General features: G+C 37.1%; 1 protein-coding gene across 1 annotated transcript; it reads right to left on the reverse strand.

Moving 5' to 3' along the window:
* Positions 1-534: 534 nt before the first annotated feature.
* LOC113115290 (calmodulin) lies at positions 535-16,298 on the reverse strand. The gene is made up of 6 exons (XM_026282757.1): positions 16,072-16,298; positions 9,156-9,186; positions 5,159-5,302; positions 4,827-4,933; positions 3,037-3,172; positions 535-2,098 (listed from the first exon to the last, which is right to left on the reverse strand). The coding sequence occupies exons 1-6, from the start codon at positions 16,072-16,074 to the stop codon at positions 2,070-2,072; spliced, it is 450 nt and encodes a 149-aa protein (XP_026138542.1). The 5' UTR covers positions 16,075-16,298; the 3' UTR covers positions 535-2,069.
* Positions 16,299-17,129: the final 831 nt, after the last annotated feature.

Here is a 17,129-nt window from a genome sequence, read left to right on the forward strand (position 1 = left end):
GATTTTAGACTTTGTCTTATGTTTAATTGACAAATAAATTTTCAATAAAAAATGTGTTTCTTTCTTTATTTGGTTTTATTATATTAATTATTAAGGGTAAATGGTGTAAAAAAAAAAAAGTGAATGCAGCATTTTGATAATTTATAGTCCAATATTAAGTTAAATTCACTTTTACATGTAGTAAACGTAGCACATTTTTTTTGGTAAAATTTCATCCAATATTTCAATTATATCTACTCAATATTTTTTGTTTATTTTACATAGAATTACAGTTGTGGTGTTTTATAATTTTGATTATATCCAATTAATTTTATTTCTCATATAAAGTAATTCAGTTACTCAGATTTACTTAATTTTTTTACTGACAATTACTCAATTTAAACAGTATATTTCATTGATTTCACAGCTTTAAAATTTACTCAATTTTTTTGAGTGTAAAAATGTTTCACCAAAAAAATTGAGTAAATAATAGTTAAACTTTTTACAGTGTAACAAGTCACAGTTGCATATGACAACATGAACAGCAAACAGAAGTGTGTGCATAAACATTTATTTTTATTGGAAAACACTGACAGTTATATCACATTTTATCCATATAGATTTCATATGTTGAGTATTCCCAGTTCGGTCACTCAATTTCAAACCCTGCCCACACAAAACGGTCCAGAACAGAGTAAGATATGTTATGTAAAGCTCTTCCAAATGAGTAATACATTTCAGCTAGAAGAAATAAATAACCCAATGATTAGACCAATAACAAGCCCTTCATAGTCTTACTAGCTACATAATTCGATACACTGTTTGATTTCACCCCTCAAAATAACCAACAATTGACAGTTACACCTTTATCGGTCGTCTTACAAGCAGACCGCAAATTAAGTTTGGAGCGTTTGACAACAAGAGATTCTGATAAACCCACGAGAGCAAGAGACAAATGAGCCGTAAAGCAGCAGCAGCAGGTTCCTCTTCTGTGGTTGAATGTACAGTATGATCTACACCAAAGTGCAAATATATAGATATCTGTGTGTATATTCATAGACTGATAACATACTTCTTAATTGACTACCGTACAAGATCTCTTGCAAGAAAGTGGAGGCTTACGAGTATTATGGCACATTTCAAGAACATTGATCAAACAGAAGTCACAGACCTAACTAGAATAACAATAAGCAATGCCAAGTTTTACCAGACGTTAATATTGGAAAACAGTACATTTATAAAGGATAACACTCATAGCATTTATTACCCATGTAACTATATATTTTACAGTTATGCTATTTGCGTTACTCTGTCACACCTCGATTCTGCTATACATACTTTGCATCTCCACGCTCCCACAAAGTTTGAAGACAACAACCACATTAACAAAGGTTTAAACCAGCTGAGAGAAACCACTGGCTCAAAGTACATGCCTTATAGCCCAGAAAGACGCTTTTCGAGTCGTACGTCACCATTAAACCGCAGTTTTACAAAGTAAGAGCATGACGTTGGGTTTTTACAATATGTATGTCTTCATAAACATCCAGTTTTTGTTCTGTTTGGAGTCTTAAACAGGAGAAGGCAATACGCAAAAGCATGACTTCACCACAGGGTCACACGCAGTTGTTCTTGATCAGTTTGTATTCAAGGCAGCACTGTGACCCTGGACTAGTTACCACAACGTTTTAGCATTATTATTATTGTATGTATTTTTATTATAATTTACTCTTTTTTTTTTTGTCAGCGATGAAGAACACTCATGAAGGGAGATGTTCTCTACATGGACTTCAACTCTTGTGCAACTAAAGTGACGTCCTGTCCTCAAAATGTTTGTCAGGTCTGGAGATGTTTGCTCCAAAAGGGCTCATGCAGGTATGCTTGGTCCACTCACTTCTGCTGGGACAATTCTGCTAGTATTTTTCACAAACTGATTTTGAAATTTGATACGATTTTTTTTTGGTAAGAGATCACAGAATTTGAAATTCTAGTACTCTCTGAAGAAAACTTTAGATTTTTTTTCTTTTTAAAGACAGAGTGATCTTAGTAGGACAAGCAATGTAAGAGAGAAAGATATAGGATATTACAATCCTTCACTTTGCAGTCATCATCTGGACAAACTCTGTGAAGACAGAAAAACAGATAATAGTAATCAAATGATTCCTGACACTTATATAACTATCTATCTATCATAGATAGATAGATAGATAGATAGATAGATAGATAGATAGATAGATAGATAAAAAATAATAAAGGATTTTCTTTTCTCATAATCTTAATGCCAATTATGAAATACTTTTGGAATGCACCATATTGGAATGTGCTGGAACCTAGTTTCACCAATGTAAGACCATAGAAAATATAGTTTGGTCAGTATAAAAGTAATGGAAGTCTATGGAAGTCCCACAATTCATAAAAAAAACTAAACAAGTGTGTGTATATATGTGTGTGTTTATATGTTTTTGAAAGAGGTCTCTTTTGCTCACCAAAGCTGAATTTATTTTGATCAAAAATACGTACTTATAAATGGTCATGTAAAAATATTTTTTATAATAAAATTATCAATGTTGAAAACTGTAATAGTTTTTTTTTTTTTTTTGAAACAGTGATTGTTTCAGGATTTTTTGATAAAGTTCAGAAGAACACTATATAGTAATTAAGTATTAATTTCTTTTTAAACACTTTTTTTAATGAGTGTGAAAATACATAGGATTAGCAAACTGGATGATAAATGGATGGTTAAAAGGATGCGTGTCTGATGCTTGCCTAGCAAACACCACTAATTATCAGGTACAAATCCCTTCTATTTTTAGATATCATTGCATTTCATTATACCATCACATTCTAGAATTGATGCGTTAAACATTCAATGCAGGTGTATTTTTATCACTTTCTCCATTTAAAAACTGATTTAAACAACAGTGCAAATGAACAACTTCTAACCTCACTATTGAAAACAATCCAAATAAATTGTTTCTCTAATGCCATTTTGGTCACATAATACAATTTTAAAAAAAAAACTGTCCTGAATGAATGAGGAAATGTGCTACAGCAGCTCACCTTCATAGTTGACCTGACCGTCTCCATCAATATCTGCTTCTCGGATCATCTCATCCACTTCCTCGTCTGTCAACTTCTCACCCAGATTGGTCATGACGTGACGGAGCTCGGCTGCACTGATGTAGCCATTTCCATCCTGAAATTAGATTATGCACAATAGCTTCATGATTTTTGTGATGTAGTTTAAATGCTCATTTTGACCTCCAGGTTGACGTTAAATAATAAAAAAAACTAGTCAATTGAGCATCTGCAAACGTTAACAGTACAGTATCTATTGGAAACTGCGATAAATGTGTAAGAGTACTGGCTCTGCACCAACCAGTCAGCTACTGCACACACTAATGAAAGTGCTCACATTTAATAATAATTAGATTTTAATGGGTATTTTAGCTCTTCACACTAGATGAGGATCCACTTTTATGGTAAAAAAGTTGCACTTCCAGAAACTTGTGCCCTGAAATATTCTCAGCAAAGTTCTTAATTACTGTTCTTTGCTCGGGGTACAATTTTTTTTAAATAGCTGTGCAACTTTATGGTGTTTGCGAACATGACTAGGGAAGAATCGGTCTGATAATCGGTATCGGTTTCGCTACTGGCATTTTCAGCCGTATCAGGTATCAGACAGACAAGATGGATCCAAATCAGATACTGTATGTACACCATTTGTTTTATTGTTAAGCCACGTGAAATGCACAAAAACATTATAAAGAACCATCAAGTTTTCGTGCACTATATTTTAAGTGTTCTGAAGCTGTTCCATTGTTTAATGTGAAGTATAGATTAATATTTAAATCAAGTTCATGTAAACGCTTCCTGGTATCATATCTGGAGACGTTTTGAAACACTGAGTGAACAAATTAACCTTAAAAAGTTTCAAGTCAAACATGGTGGACCATACCCATCCAATAAGCAATGGTCTTGGACTAGGGGTGTGCTAGCTAAATGACAATAAAAATGTCTCCACGATGAGATTTTGAAGAAATATCATAGTATCGTGCTACAGTACATATTCTATCAACTGCATTCTGGCGCCTCCATCTCAAAATACTGTATTTTACTGTAACACCACACACATTCACATAAGTGTTAACTCAGCGGTAGTTTACTCACAGGAAACTGTACTTCTTCACAGTCACAAAAGTTCATTATTTACATCTGCTTTAAAGCCTTGCTGGTTAAATGTTTCATTCAATTTAGCTTGAAGCATATGAGAACCTTAAGAACTTTAATGTCTACTTTTTCTGAAAAAGGACACGAAACAAAAACGTGATTTCATCTATACGTTATACTGACTGCTTTTAATTTATTTTATTTGGTTATTTGTTGTGTGTTCAAATATCTGAGTACAAAATATTCATCCCAAGTTCAAAGAAAGTGGAGAAGCAATCAAAAAATACCGAAATCAACTCAAGCTGTTTCAAGCACTCTCTGCCAACGGCCCGCTGCAGCAGCCTGTGCCCACATGGTGAATAATCTCACCCACTGTCTGGAAAACACACCTGCGCAATTCTTACGTAATCACTTCACAGAAGCTACACAGTTTCAAAGTCAGCTAGTCAGCGGGTTGCTTGGATGACTAGTTGACTGATCCATTTTCAAAAAAGCCTTGTATATTTCAGCCTTTTTTTGGTTCTCCTGACCCTGAGAAGTGGGTCAGAAGTGTTCGTGTTTAAAAGCAGCTACCCTGAACCTTCATTAAGATTCTTCACGATTACATTACATGAATCAGTTCAGTGCTTCATTAGGTTTCAAGTTCATGGCAGCTGCTGTTAACGGTGACATTTCCTCACCTTGTCAAAGACCCTGAAAGCTTCTCGGATTTCCTCTTCACTGTCCGTGTCCTTCATTTTCCGTGCCATCATGGTTAGGAACTCCGGGAAGTCTATAGTTCCGTTGCCTGTGGACAGATCATATTGCTGCCATTTACCACAAGATCAAATGAAAAGTACAAAAAAAAAGAAACTTCTACCAGTGCATCTGCATGAGGCAGTATACTTCAATATATTTCAAAGCTTCAACTTTTGCAAGCTTATGTCAAGATCTTCCAGAGAAGCCTACCAACTTCTAAACAAACAGAAAAGACTGCAGGACTGTGTAGAGTTATAATTGTTTGTGATCTTACCATCAGCGTCTACCTCGTTGATCATATCCTGGAGCTCGGCCTCAGTGGGGTTCTGACCCAATGAGCGCATCACTGTTCCCAACTCTTTGGTGGTAATGGTACCATCGCCATCTTTGTCGAAGAGTGAGAACGCCTCCTTGAACTCTGTTTTGAATTACAAACATGTAAGTACAGTAAATGTACTTTTAAGTCTAAACAACTCTTAAAACGGGGTACAGTACTAATTTTGCAGTAAAGAGCTCTCAGTAGTAGTAGTACACTACTAGCAATATATAAACTTTTCAGTTGTTAATGGGGACGTCACGATGCACTTCAAGCCAGTTAAAAAAAAAAAAAAAAAAAAAGTGAAAGTTTTGTGAAGTTGGTTGAGATGTTCATTTAATTGTGAAACATTTGGGAGTGGGTGATTTATTTGAACAAATTTCTGAGTGGAAGTGTCTTCACTCTCATGAAGTACATATGCAGTTTTTGACAACTCGGCTAATGTCTGTCCAGTGCACAGGACAGACATTAGCCGAGTTGAGGGACGACAGAAAGAGAGATGGCGAGAGGGGAAAATAAATAAATAAATAAAAGGAAGAGGAATCTGTCTGCAGAACAAAAGAAGGCTTTCGATAAGGCAAGTGTAAAATTCGGGTCAGCTTTCTAGCGCTGGAGAGAACTCAAGGAGTGGGAAGGGCTGCAATTGGACACCGAGGTTGCTTTGTTTCTTCTAGGCAAGTAACATTAGTTTTGCTTTGTTTCACAGAACTAATACATGCTGGTTTTTGCTTGAATATGCTCGTTTCATGTTCACTTGTTTGTTCATCTGCAATCGTAATTGTCATTCCCTTCAGCTATGACAAAGACACATTCATTTTCACATCTCATAAGCCTGGAGCATCTAAGGGTGCTTTCACACTTGGTTCACTTGCCTGGTCCGAACCCGAGTTCGGTTGCTCCCCCCTCCCCCTGCCCCCACTGGACTGTGTTCATATTATAATATTTGAGTCCGAACCACGGTTCGCTTGAGTCATTAAGCCAGCAGCTGTTTACCCATTGCTTTGTAACGACAGCGCAGGAGAAGGCAGCTAATGCATAACATTACTCTCTGCACTTATGTATTACGTTTTTGAACTGTTCGTTTTGTTTATAAAGCTTCAGTACATAATGGCACTTGCGTTTGTCTTACGAATGTAAGCGTTTGTCTTACGAACGTTGAAGGTGAACATAAATGAAATGTACAGCTCTCTGCTTGCAGCGCGTCAGTCACGCTTATCAGGAAAGTGAGTGAAACACACACACAAACACACATTTTCATCAAATAATTTGTCATTAAAAGCGATTCATTTCCGTGATTTGGTACGATTGCATTCACATAAGCAGTGAACCGTACCAGAGTTCACATGAAGCGTACCCCAGACCACTGTTTTTAAGCGGACTCGGGTAATGTTCGTGGGTGCGCATCCGAGTACGGAAGACAGCGTTCACATCATTCAAACGAACCGAACTCTGACATCAATTGAACCCGGGTGCGCACCAAAAGTGCTAGTGTGAAAGCACCCTAAACCTCCTCCACTCTCTGTTTCAAGCGTCAGTTCCCAAAGTGTGCACGAAAAGTAAGATAATATGTTTAATACAGCAGATAATAATACATAATTGCCTGAGTTGCATACATGTGTGTGGGGCGGAGCTATCAAAATAGGGACAAGACCCTTTTGGAGTAGGGCCGTGTTTGTTTTGGTGATTTGAAAGATCAAAATTGACTACCAGAAATCACTTACCCCACCATTAAGCCAAACAAAAGTCACAAACATCATAAAGCACCATAAAGTTTCCATGCACTATATAAATGTGAAGTACAGATGAATATTTAAGTTGTTAAATTCAAGTTCACATAAACTCTTCTCTCTGCTGCGGCTGTCTGTCATCCTCCATTCAGCGTTCAAACTGCGTGTTGCGTTCGGTTACGACAGTCAAGACGATGAAATTCTCTCCAAGATGATTTAATGTTCCTTACATTAAACTTGATCTGCAAATAAAGATTAATGGTTTTTCTAGCTAACATATGTACACATTGCTGATGAGCTGTTGTGTGAGATCTTGCAAGGTGCTCCCTCTGGCATGATAATCTTAAAGGGGTCATATGATGCGATTTCAATTGTTGCTTTCTCTTTGGAGTTTTACAAGCTCTTGGTGCATGAAGATCTGTAAAGTTGCAAAGACTAAAGTCTCAAAGCCAAAGAGATATTCAAAAGTTAAGACTATGCCACGCACCCCCTAAAATGGCTCATTCAAACACACTCCCAAACAGAACAGCTACGGATTTTGAACCTAGGAGAGGAGGTAATTCTGACTTTGCTAAGACAATCTGGCGCTTCTTAATCAGCTACTGGAAGAATGTTTTGTTATTAGTTTAAGTATTTGCTATTGAATGTTCAAATGAAGGAGTTTTGCACATTGCGAGAGAGTGTTTGTGTGTGGGGCAGTGTTGGGAGTAACGCTGTTTAAGCATAACGACGTTACTAACGGAGTTTAATTTTCAGTAACGGAGTAATCTAAAGAATTACTTTTCCCATTGTTGCAACGCCGTTATCTTTACTGAGAATGTAAAGTGTCGCGTTACTACAATTTGACTGAATAAAGCAGTCAGAGGTGTCATGGCTATACACATCAGCTGCCTGACACCGTTGCAAATCCAATGATGATTGGCTGGGTGGGCACTAAACACAAGACGGCGTCAGCGATAATGGCGTTCTCGAACTGGAAGTACTGGAAATTAAAGGCGAAAATGTTTCTGTAACATGCACGGTATGCCCAGGAAAAAAGACTTTATCCACGTCTGCCTCAAGCAACCTTAAATCTTATGAACCACCTCACATCAACACATGCTAACATGTTACTGTACTGAATATTTAATGCTGTGTTCAAACCAGACGCAACTCACGCTATTCGCGCGTAGTTGGACGCTTGAACATTTTGAGTTCATACGCTTCATTCGCGCGGGAAATTAACTTCACAACAGACGGATATTCGCGTCATGGGGGGGCTTCTGCCAGTTGAGCTCACGCAGCATTTTCAACCACCATTTTTATTCCGATAATTTTCTAAATAATACTGTTATCGTGTCATGAAATGTAGTTTTAAAAGTATTTCATGCGAGAATGTAGATGTTTTAAACTCAAATATGCGATTTAAAAATGTTTAACCGATTTTCGGAGGTTGTCTATTCGCCTCTTTGCATTGACTTAACATTGAAATCACTCGCGCCAGACGCTCTATTTGAATCTTGTGTGAACCCACCATATGAGTTGGATAGTGAAAACTTTTGAAAATAGTTGGATAGTGAAAACTTAATTTGTGTTCAGGGAAACATACAAGTATCTTCTTTTGATTACGAAGGGCAGAAATTTGGCCATCTTCAACACAATGAAGATGGCCAAAGTTCTTATTTTGTTGACAATTTTGTCCTGCCCTTCGCAAGCAACAGAAGAGGCTTGTATGTTTCCCGGAACACACATTAAGTACAATTTACCTTGATCTTCAAATTGCAAAAGTTTTCATCCCCAAGCTCTTAATGCATCTTGTTTCCTTCTGGTGCATCAGAGAATGTTTGAGCCCCACTGTATTTTCACACTTAAAATTCTCTTACATATCAAAATAACGAATAGAATGTCAGTTTATATCTTTTCAAAAATAATTTCAAGTCATACTGCGGCCTCCCTGGAAGTCCACTAAGAACCCCTAGAGCAGGGATTCTAAAATCTGGCCCACAAGATCCACTTACCTGCAAAGTTTAGCACTAATCCCAATTGAACGCACCTGAGAATCGTATAATTAATGTCTTCAGAATCATAAGAAAATCACAGGTAGATGAGTTTGATCAGGGTTTGAGCTAAACTCTGCAGCGCATTGGCCCTCCAGGACAAGACTTGAGTCTTAACATGTTCTTGAGGTTGCCATATGGTGCTTGTATTTTTCAGTTATTTTTTAAGCTGACTATCAAGAGTTCACTCACCAGCGATCTGTTCCTCAGTCAGCTGATCTGCCTGTATTGGAGAAAAGAAGGAGAGAAAGAGAAAGCCAATCAGCTCAGTGCCACATCACTATCAGAAAAGCTCCAGTTTTGAAGTGCTCACACACACACACACACACACCTCTGACTAAATGAGTATAATGAAGGACATGCATAAAAATACTCCTTCAAAAATATCCACAGCAGTTATAATTAGTGCCACTTAGGGGGTCATGAATGCGACACACTTAAAATGATTGCGTTTCTCTGACACGGAGTTCATTATTCAATTATTAAAGAGAAGAGGATTCATCTGTGATTCACTCTGTGTGATTCAGCTGTGTCTTTTCTGAGAGGAGGCACGAGAGCACACTCGCTTGTATTCAAAGGCGGGTGATTCATAAAGCTTGGAGCTTAAAATGGACAGGGTGTAAAATGATCCATGAGGAAACAGCGGACATGGATCTGACTCATCCTCATACGAGGCAATGACTTTAGATTTAACACATTTGACTCGCCATTTGTGAGATGAGAAAACGACTGATATAAATGGTTCTCAATAACAGGAGGGCCCAGCTAAGCACAAGATACACGCCTGCGCATAATACATTTTGAACTTTAAAATCAATAATTATTAATTACTAAAAATAGTTAAAAATTTAAAAATGTTTTTTGGAATGGGGGGGGGAGGGAGGGTCAGGAAAAAAGGTGGCATGATTACAATATCTGGACCGCGAATCAAAAACAATCAATACAGCTTGACCCCTTCTGTTGCATATTCAAATTTAAAATACTTTTGTCTAAAATAAAATCATGTGGTGCAACCAACAAAGTAATGGTTCAAACTAAATAAATAATCATGCTCATGCACTTCTGACATAAAAACGTAAATATTTCCATGGCTTTCTAAAATGTACAAATGGAGGAAATACTTGTGAAATATAAGTTATGAATTCTGGAAAACAGCACATCTAAAACGCATTGGGGTTCGTTTACATATCGCGCCTAAAACGCGTGGAAGATGCTAGGCGCGCCGCTTTCTCCTTCTTTCCAAAGCACTCGAGCAGAAGCGCTCCGGAGGCGTCTGCCGTTGTTAAGCAAAAATAACACGCTTTCTCCATGAAGACGCGGAAATTTCAGCAAAGGATAAATGGATTTGCAGCACTAAAAATAGCTCGCAGTAACTCTGCTACTAAATTTATTTAAAAATGGCAATCCATACACAGCTATGGTCAGCTGTTCCTTCATCTTAGCTGAGTTTTCAACGTTGTTACGGGAAAGGATGAAGCTGATTGGTTAGTTCTTGTCACATGACCTGCGGTGCGCTTGCAGCATTCTGAAAAGTTGAGATGTTAACTCGATGCGGTGCGGACGCGCTTCTATTATGAGCGCACATGCCGTGCGCCTACATTGGAAATAACGAACTTGCGCGCGCAAAAGACGCGATATGTGAACGGCCCCCTAAACAGCACGAGTAGCCTGTGTCTCAGTCAGAGGTGCACACAGCCTTTCTGTCAGAGAATATGATGGGCCTTTAAAAAAAAAAAAAAAAAAAATTGTATCAATAAAAATAAAACCAATGCCATTCTTTATAATTATTTACAATTGTCTTAAAAGTTTTTCTACAAGTAATATAATTATGAAAAACAGTAAACAAGTTTCACCCAAATTAAATTTTTCTTTTAATTAAATGTAAACATTTTATTTTTTGGTAAATAAAGGGGATTTGGTATTAAAATTTAAACATGAAAGAAATATTGTGTGATTTATTGCTTTAATAAAGTTTTATAAATTTTTTAACTGTAGTAGCAGTATCACATACATTCCCCTAAATACTAGTAATTTTTCTAGCACAATGCCTTTTTGTAAAAATTAACTTATTTTGACGGCCTACCTTTTTTTTGACCCTGGTTTTACTCGAAATGGTAAAATGCTTGTGAAGTGACTCAGAACAGTTCTGGTGATGTTTTTTATGTATTTGTCCTCATTGAGAAGGCAGATGCTGAAATTACTGCACTACTCTGTACCACCAGTACTTAAAGAAACCTGGTACGGTCACATTTTCATTTTTTTAGTACCGAACCACCGAAGTACCAGGTCTTTTGACTACACTAGCTCGTATCAAACTACTGTATATCGATATAAACGGTATTGCCTCATACAGAATCGCTTATAGAGAAAATATCAATATATCTGTTTTTTGTGTGTGTGTGTGTGTGTGTGCGCACCTCTTTCTCTTCCTCTTCTCTAAAAGCAGTGCAGAATGGCCCTGCCCCCTTTGCTGCCTTTTCTCAGGGGTGGGTTTTATCTGGGTTTTTTACATCACGAACCCGGGAAGTAACTTCTTGTAGTCCCTACCAGCCGTTTTTGTAGGCATTAAACTGCCAAAAATCTCCATTTGCATTGAACTTTCAGCTTTGTAACTTTGCAGATATTGTTTATGCTCAAAAAGCAATATTACACACTAACGTTAAAAAAAAGTTAAATCGCAATGAACCACACCTTCAAATATGAAATTTAAACCACCAGTAGGTGTCAGCAGGTCACTGTTAGCAAGTCACTAGTTAATAAGTAAATCATTGTGACTGAACTGAATAATTTAAACGGTTTATTCATTCAGGAATGAAACATGCTGTGGCAGTGTTTGGAATTATTTTTGTTGGAGAAATGGAGCAAAAAAGAAATCTATTGTCTAAAAGGTCTCTTATTATTAACTTCTTGTTTATTGAACTGTTGTACAAAATCAGTATCACATTTTCAATCATGCTGACTTTTGGGGAAAAAAACGGCACTCTTTGTGTGTTATTGACTATATGAAACGATATAAATATATACATTTCTGCACCCATATTTTGAATTATTTGATAATTCTGAATGCATTTTAATAGACTGGTTCTTGCAGAGAAAGAACACACTCTAAATGCGTATGCACACTAGTTTAACCTGTTAACATACAAGACTTCATCACCTAATGTATGCATGCACTCTGTATGTGTGTTTTGTTTGCTTTTCACAATGTACTCTATAATATAGAATCGCACATCTTAAACTACAATTATAATATTATCGCAGACCATACATACTGCACACCCATACTGTTTAGATTTGTATAATACATTGTCTTCTTATCGATCCCTGTTTTTGCAGGGTAAAACATGGGTTGATTTTTGCATTGGTCTGCAAAAATCGCTTAAAGTCTGTGTAAAGACAATTCTGAGAATTGTTTCTAAACACATCACAAATATTACAAATGCATTGCAGAAACATGTTACAAAGACTGTGAACTATTTAGTTCTTAATTGTGGAGTTAAACAGGTTTTCACCATTTTCATGTTAAGGATTTTTGGGGCGGGGCTAAAATCATGATTTGATGATGAAACGGAGTCACTGAGCAAAACTCCAGCACTATAATCAGTCCCTCCAGAAAAGCGCGACTATGCGATCGCGTGATTTAATGCATAATCAGCCAAGGGCCGCATATTTATGAGGGGGTCGCTTTTTTTCAAATACGCCGCACTTTCGCAGTATAAATTGCCGATTTCATAATAATAATAATTTTCATTGCAAAAAAGTCACATATATCTTAGCAGAAAGTTGAAAAATGTTGCGTTTACCTCACACAAGTAGGTACATCGCCATTATTTCCCAATGGGAACCTTATGAAGTGACGTAATTGCGCGACGTGAACATCATCTGTGAAGCCCGCTGTGAAACCAGGGTAAAGGACGCAAATCATTCTCATCTGCCAACAAAAATAAGCGCAAAAGACCACGCGAAGCAGTTTCCCGGTGTGTTACATGACAGTGGGGGCAAATTATTTTGAGAGAGGGATGAGGATGGCGAATGATAGGCCATTGTTAGATGCTACGCAGTTAGTTTTCATTTTCACAGTGGACTGTTGTAGTTTCATTCAGAAGTTGATGCACCTCTACAGTTGTAAGATTGTACTTTTTTGTTACAGAATAGTATCAAAATCCTTACAGTTGTAAGTATATTAGTAGTATATAAAATAGTTTACGTTGCAGTAAGAGATTGCACTTTGCAATTCCTGTAAAACAGCATTTGTAGGCCTATATTATATTATATATTTTATTTGAATTAATTTTTACAGAAGTTGTTGAATATTCCTTTTGTAAAGCTAGAGAACTTGTTTGACTAAATTTTGTGTAAGTTTGAGCCATGTGTTAATTAAGGTCTGAAATAAAACAGAATGAGAACTTAAATATTATGTGATTTAGTATGCTTGCTTATCATAGGAAATCATAAGAAATCACTCATTACAGTAAGGTAGTAGCCTAGTGAGAACAGGGTGTTGGGGGGGGGGGTCATTTTTTTTTTCTCTTTTTCATCAAACCGCAGTTTTCGCAAGTTCCCGCAATTTCATCGCATAAGATTGCAAAAATATCCTGCATATTCCATCGCATTTTTTAAGAAAACCTGCCACAAAATCAAGGATTTTTGCCAGCAACAATCACAACAATAATCCGCATTTTTCTGGAGGGACTGTATAATGGGCTGTATACACGACAACATTTTCAGCCAAAAACAGGAAACTTCTTATGCGTTTTGACTGTTCATTTACATGACAACGGCATTTTGTGGACTGAAAATACTGGACTGCATATTTTTGAAAACCGGTTTCAAAGTGCAAGTTTTTGAAAAAGGCACAGTTATTGTTTCTGTGTAAACACCCAATATGGGAATCTTTGAAAATGGATTAATTGTGTGTGTGCATAGTATGTGTTAGGTATGTAGACTGCGCAGTACGTGTCGATTTGTAAGGCAAGTGCAAACAAACATACACTACAATGGCAAAGTATATGGTACTCATATACATCATAACTAAGGTGTTGATGTTTTTATAAACTGTTATTGTTTTGAAAACGCTGTCATGTATACGTAAAACAAATCACTTTTTGACTACACGGTACGTGCAAACGTAGCCTAAGATGTGTTCGAATCGAAGCAGCGCTACACAAATCGAACGGTGAGTGAAATCAAAGTGCAGAGCTATAGAGAGCAGACGGTATCATGCTTTCGATTCGCTCTGTCATACACTGATCATTCTGCACAGTCCTGCTTCAAGTTGAAAACACAAAATAACTACAGAGCAGTGGTTTGCCCGCTCAATCACGACTTACTACCATTAGTTACTACAGCTTAAAGAGGTTGCAAGCTAGCTATGCCTTGGTCAAGTAAATGCATAATAACTGGTTGCAATAATTTACAAAACAGCTGAGTCTCCTCATTTAAATAAGCTGCAGAGGAAGAGAGAGGGCAGATTTTCCGCGAGTGGGCGTGGTTTCAGCGCCGCCAGCGGACACGCCCCCGGGTTTGAAAGCAGAGAATTCAGCTTTTTATAGATTTTGATAATTTATTAACTTGGCGGATATTTTTAGCATTCAAATTCGGTGGTTAATAACACATTTTTATGTGGTGTGATTAACTCAGAACACATTTAATATTGACTTTACAATATTCTTACTGAAAAAGAGTATGAGTATTTGATTGAGAAAAATATTACTCAAACTTTAGGCTAGTAGTGCAATGCAATGGCGATCCTCCATTCAGACTGTATCAGACATCAGGTGCACACATATGGTTAAATGCCTGGTTTGGATGCAGGTGGGCTGCTTGCTTCAGGCTAACATATTCTGCGCGCTGCTTCTCAAGCCCATTACCGCATTTCAGTGACTGCAGCAATTAGTGTGGATTAAGTGAAGCATGAGCGGACAAATGTTTGTCATGCAGTAAGAGTCCTCTCCGAGTTGCATTCCAATTTGATGAGCGAGAGTCTGCAGTGCAGATCCAGTGTCAGCGTGTTGCTGCACCAGCTATGATCTGGTTCACTGCAGGGGAAAAGGGGGAGGGGGACAACCGGGATCCGTCACTGCAGTTCAGCATGCTGCAATATGGAACCTCACTGTCCACTACTCCATTCATATTTATGCCGTATACAGCTATCTGATCATTTTGGGGCTGCGTGTTGATGAAACGCATTTTTTTTTAAGCAACCGGTGCGCAACAGCTACCCGACATGTTGCAACAGAGAGACAGTCTCATATCCGCAGGACATTTGCAAACTTTGTGAACGTGCATGCAAAGCAAATACATGGAGGCAAAGCAAAGCTAAGCGGCAGATTCTTCCAGAAATAAGGAACTCGAGCGCGTATGCTTTGCTGATGATTATTTTTACACCACCACGCCCACGCTTATCCTTCTGTTAAAGGCAATGAGCTCAGCCCATGTAAAATTAGCAGCCAGTCACTATTCACACACCGAGATAAGGAGAAACACCGTGTGAAGGCAACTCGCATGATGCATTGCATACAGTAATATGCATCCGAGAGACACTCAAAAGCTGTCAGCACTGTGAATTTACATCATGCATATTTGGAATGCAATGCAAAGCATGCATTTAAAAAACACTAAGGTCTACTGTGACCAAAAAAGGGCTAGTTTGCATAAAAGAATATTCAAGAAACCTAAATACAGAAACTGGTGCGCACGTGATTGACAGACTTCAGCTGGCGCGAGAACAATAACAGCTAGGAGCGCATTAAACTGCAACGTAACTAACTAGTCTAATTTATTCATTTCTAAAATCTCTTTCTGATTAATTCATAGTGAATCGTACATGATTTTTGTTTAATATACATAACACATGTTGATGTGCATCAGCTGGATAGTGCTAACTGGATAACTGAGTTCGTTTAAATAAAGCATTGATGTGTTGCTATGCATTTTCTTTTTTTACTAAACCTTAAGGAATCTTTATGCGTTTGACATCACAAACGGTAAAGAAAACGCTTAAATAATTAGTAACTTATAATCATTATTAGCTGTCAAGCTGTCCGACAGGATGCTAAACTGTTAGCTACGAAAAAAAAAAAAAAAACTAATATCAGGCTGTACTTACCATCCTTAAACAAGGCCCGTGCGATAAAGGTGTGAAAAATCAGCAGCAGAAAGATGTTTGTTTTAAACCTTGACGTATAAACGCCGGATCTGCTCCTGTGTGTGTGAATGAGTGAGTCACAGATTGAGGTGTAGTAATGCGCCGCTGCTGCGCTCTGGCCTCATTCATGTATCCCTCCGCGCCTGCTTCGTCTCATTAGCGCACACTCACAGCCGAGTGTGAGGATGAACTGGCAATGCTATGCCACCCACTGTGGTTTATCTTCTACTTTGGTGGATCATAAATAGAGTGGAAGAAGGAAAGAAGTAAAATTACATCATTTCAGATCTAATTTTCAAATCATTTTGTAAACCATATAAACAAATTATTGTAATGTAATACTATTCTTGAAAAAGGTTTTTACACTTGTGAATTTTTATAAGCAACCTGCAACAAAATAATTGTACACTAGAAAATATAAATAAAAGTTTACTTAGCAGATAAGTGTGGCTTAGCGGATATTCTGGTTAAATTTCAGCAAAAAGAAAACCCAATATCTATCATAGTATCAAATCAGCATAATGAGATCAATGTTGATCATCTAAAAAGCATTGGCTGTCACAGAGATATAATGCACTCCGAAGTTAACATTTGTGACCCTGAACAACAAAACCAGTCAAAAGGGTCTTTTATTATTATTATGAACATTATATATATATATATATATATATATATATATATATATATATATATATATATATATATATATATATATATATATAAGCTTTGTATGGTTTGAAAGCATAGGACAATATTTGGCTTAGAATACAACTATTTGAAAATCTGGAATCTGAGGGTGCAAAAAAAAAAATCTGAATTAAGTTGTTATATATTTACGGCATAAAAGACAATTTATTAATTTTTATATTGGCTTTTGGAGTCTTCTAGGAAAAAAAATGCTTTGTAAAACAACAAAAGTTTATGCTCTTTTGTTTCATTTGTTTTCATAAATAAATTGTCTTACCATCAAATCGATTACAACTTTGGTGGGTGTGGTAATCCTTTATCTTTCAATTATT

This window comes from Carassius auratus, chromosome 15, assembly GCF_003368295.1.
Source record: "Carassius auratus strain Wakin chromosome 15, ASM336829v1, whole genome shotgun sequence".
Classification (NCBI taxonomy): domain Eukaryota; kingdom Metazoa; phylum Chordata; class Actinopteri; order Cypriniformes; family Cyprinidae; genus Carassius; species Carassius auratus.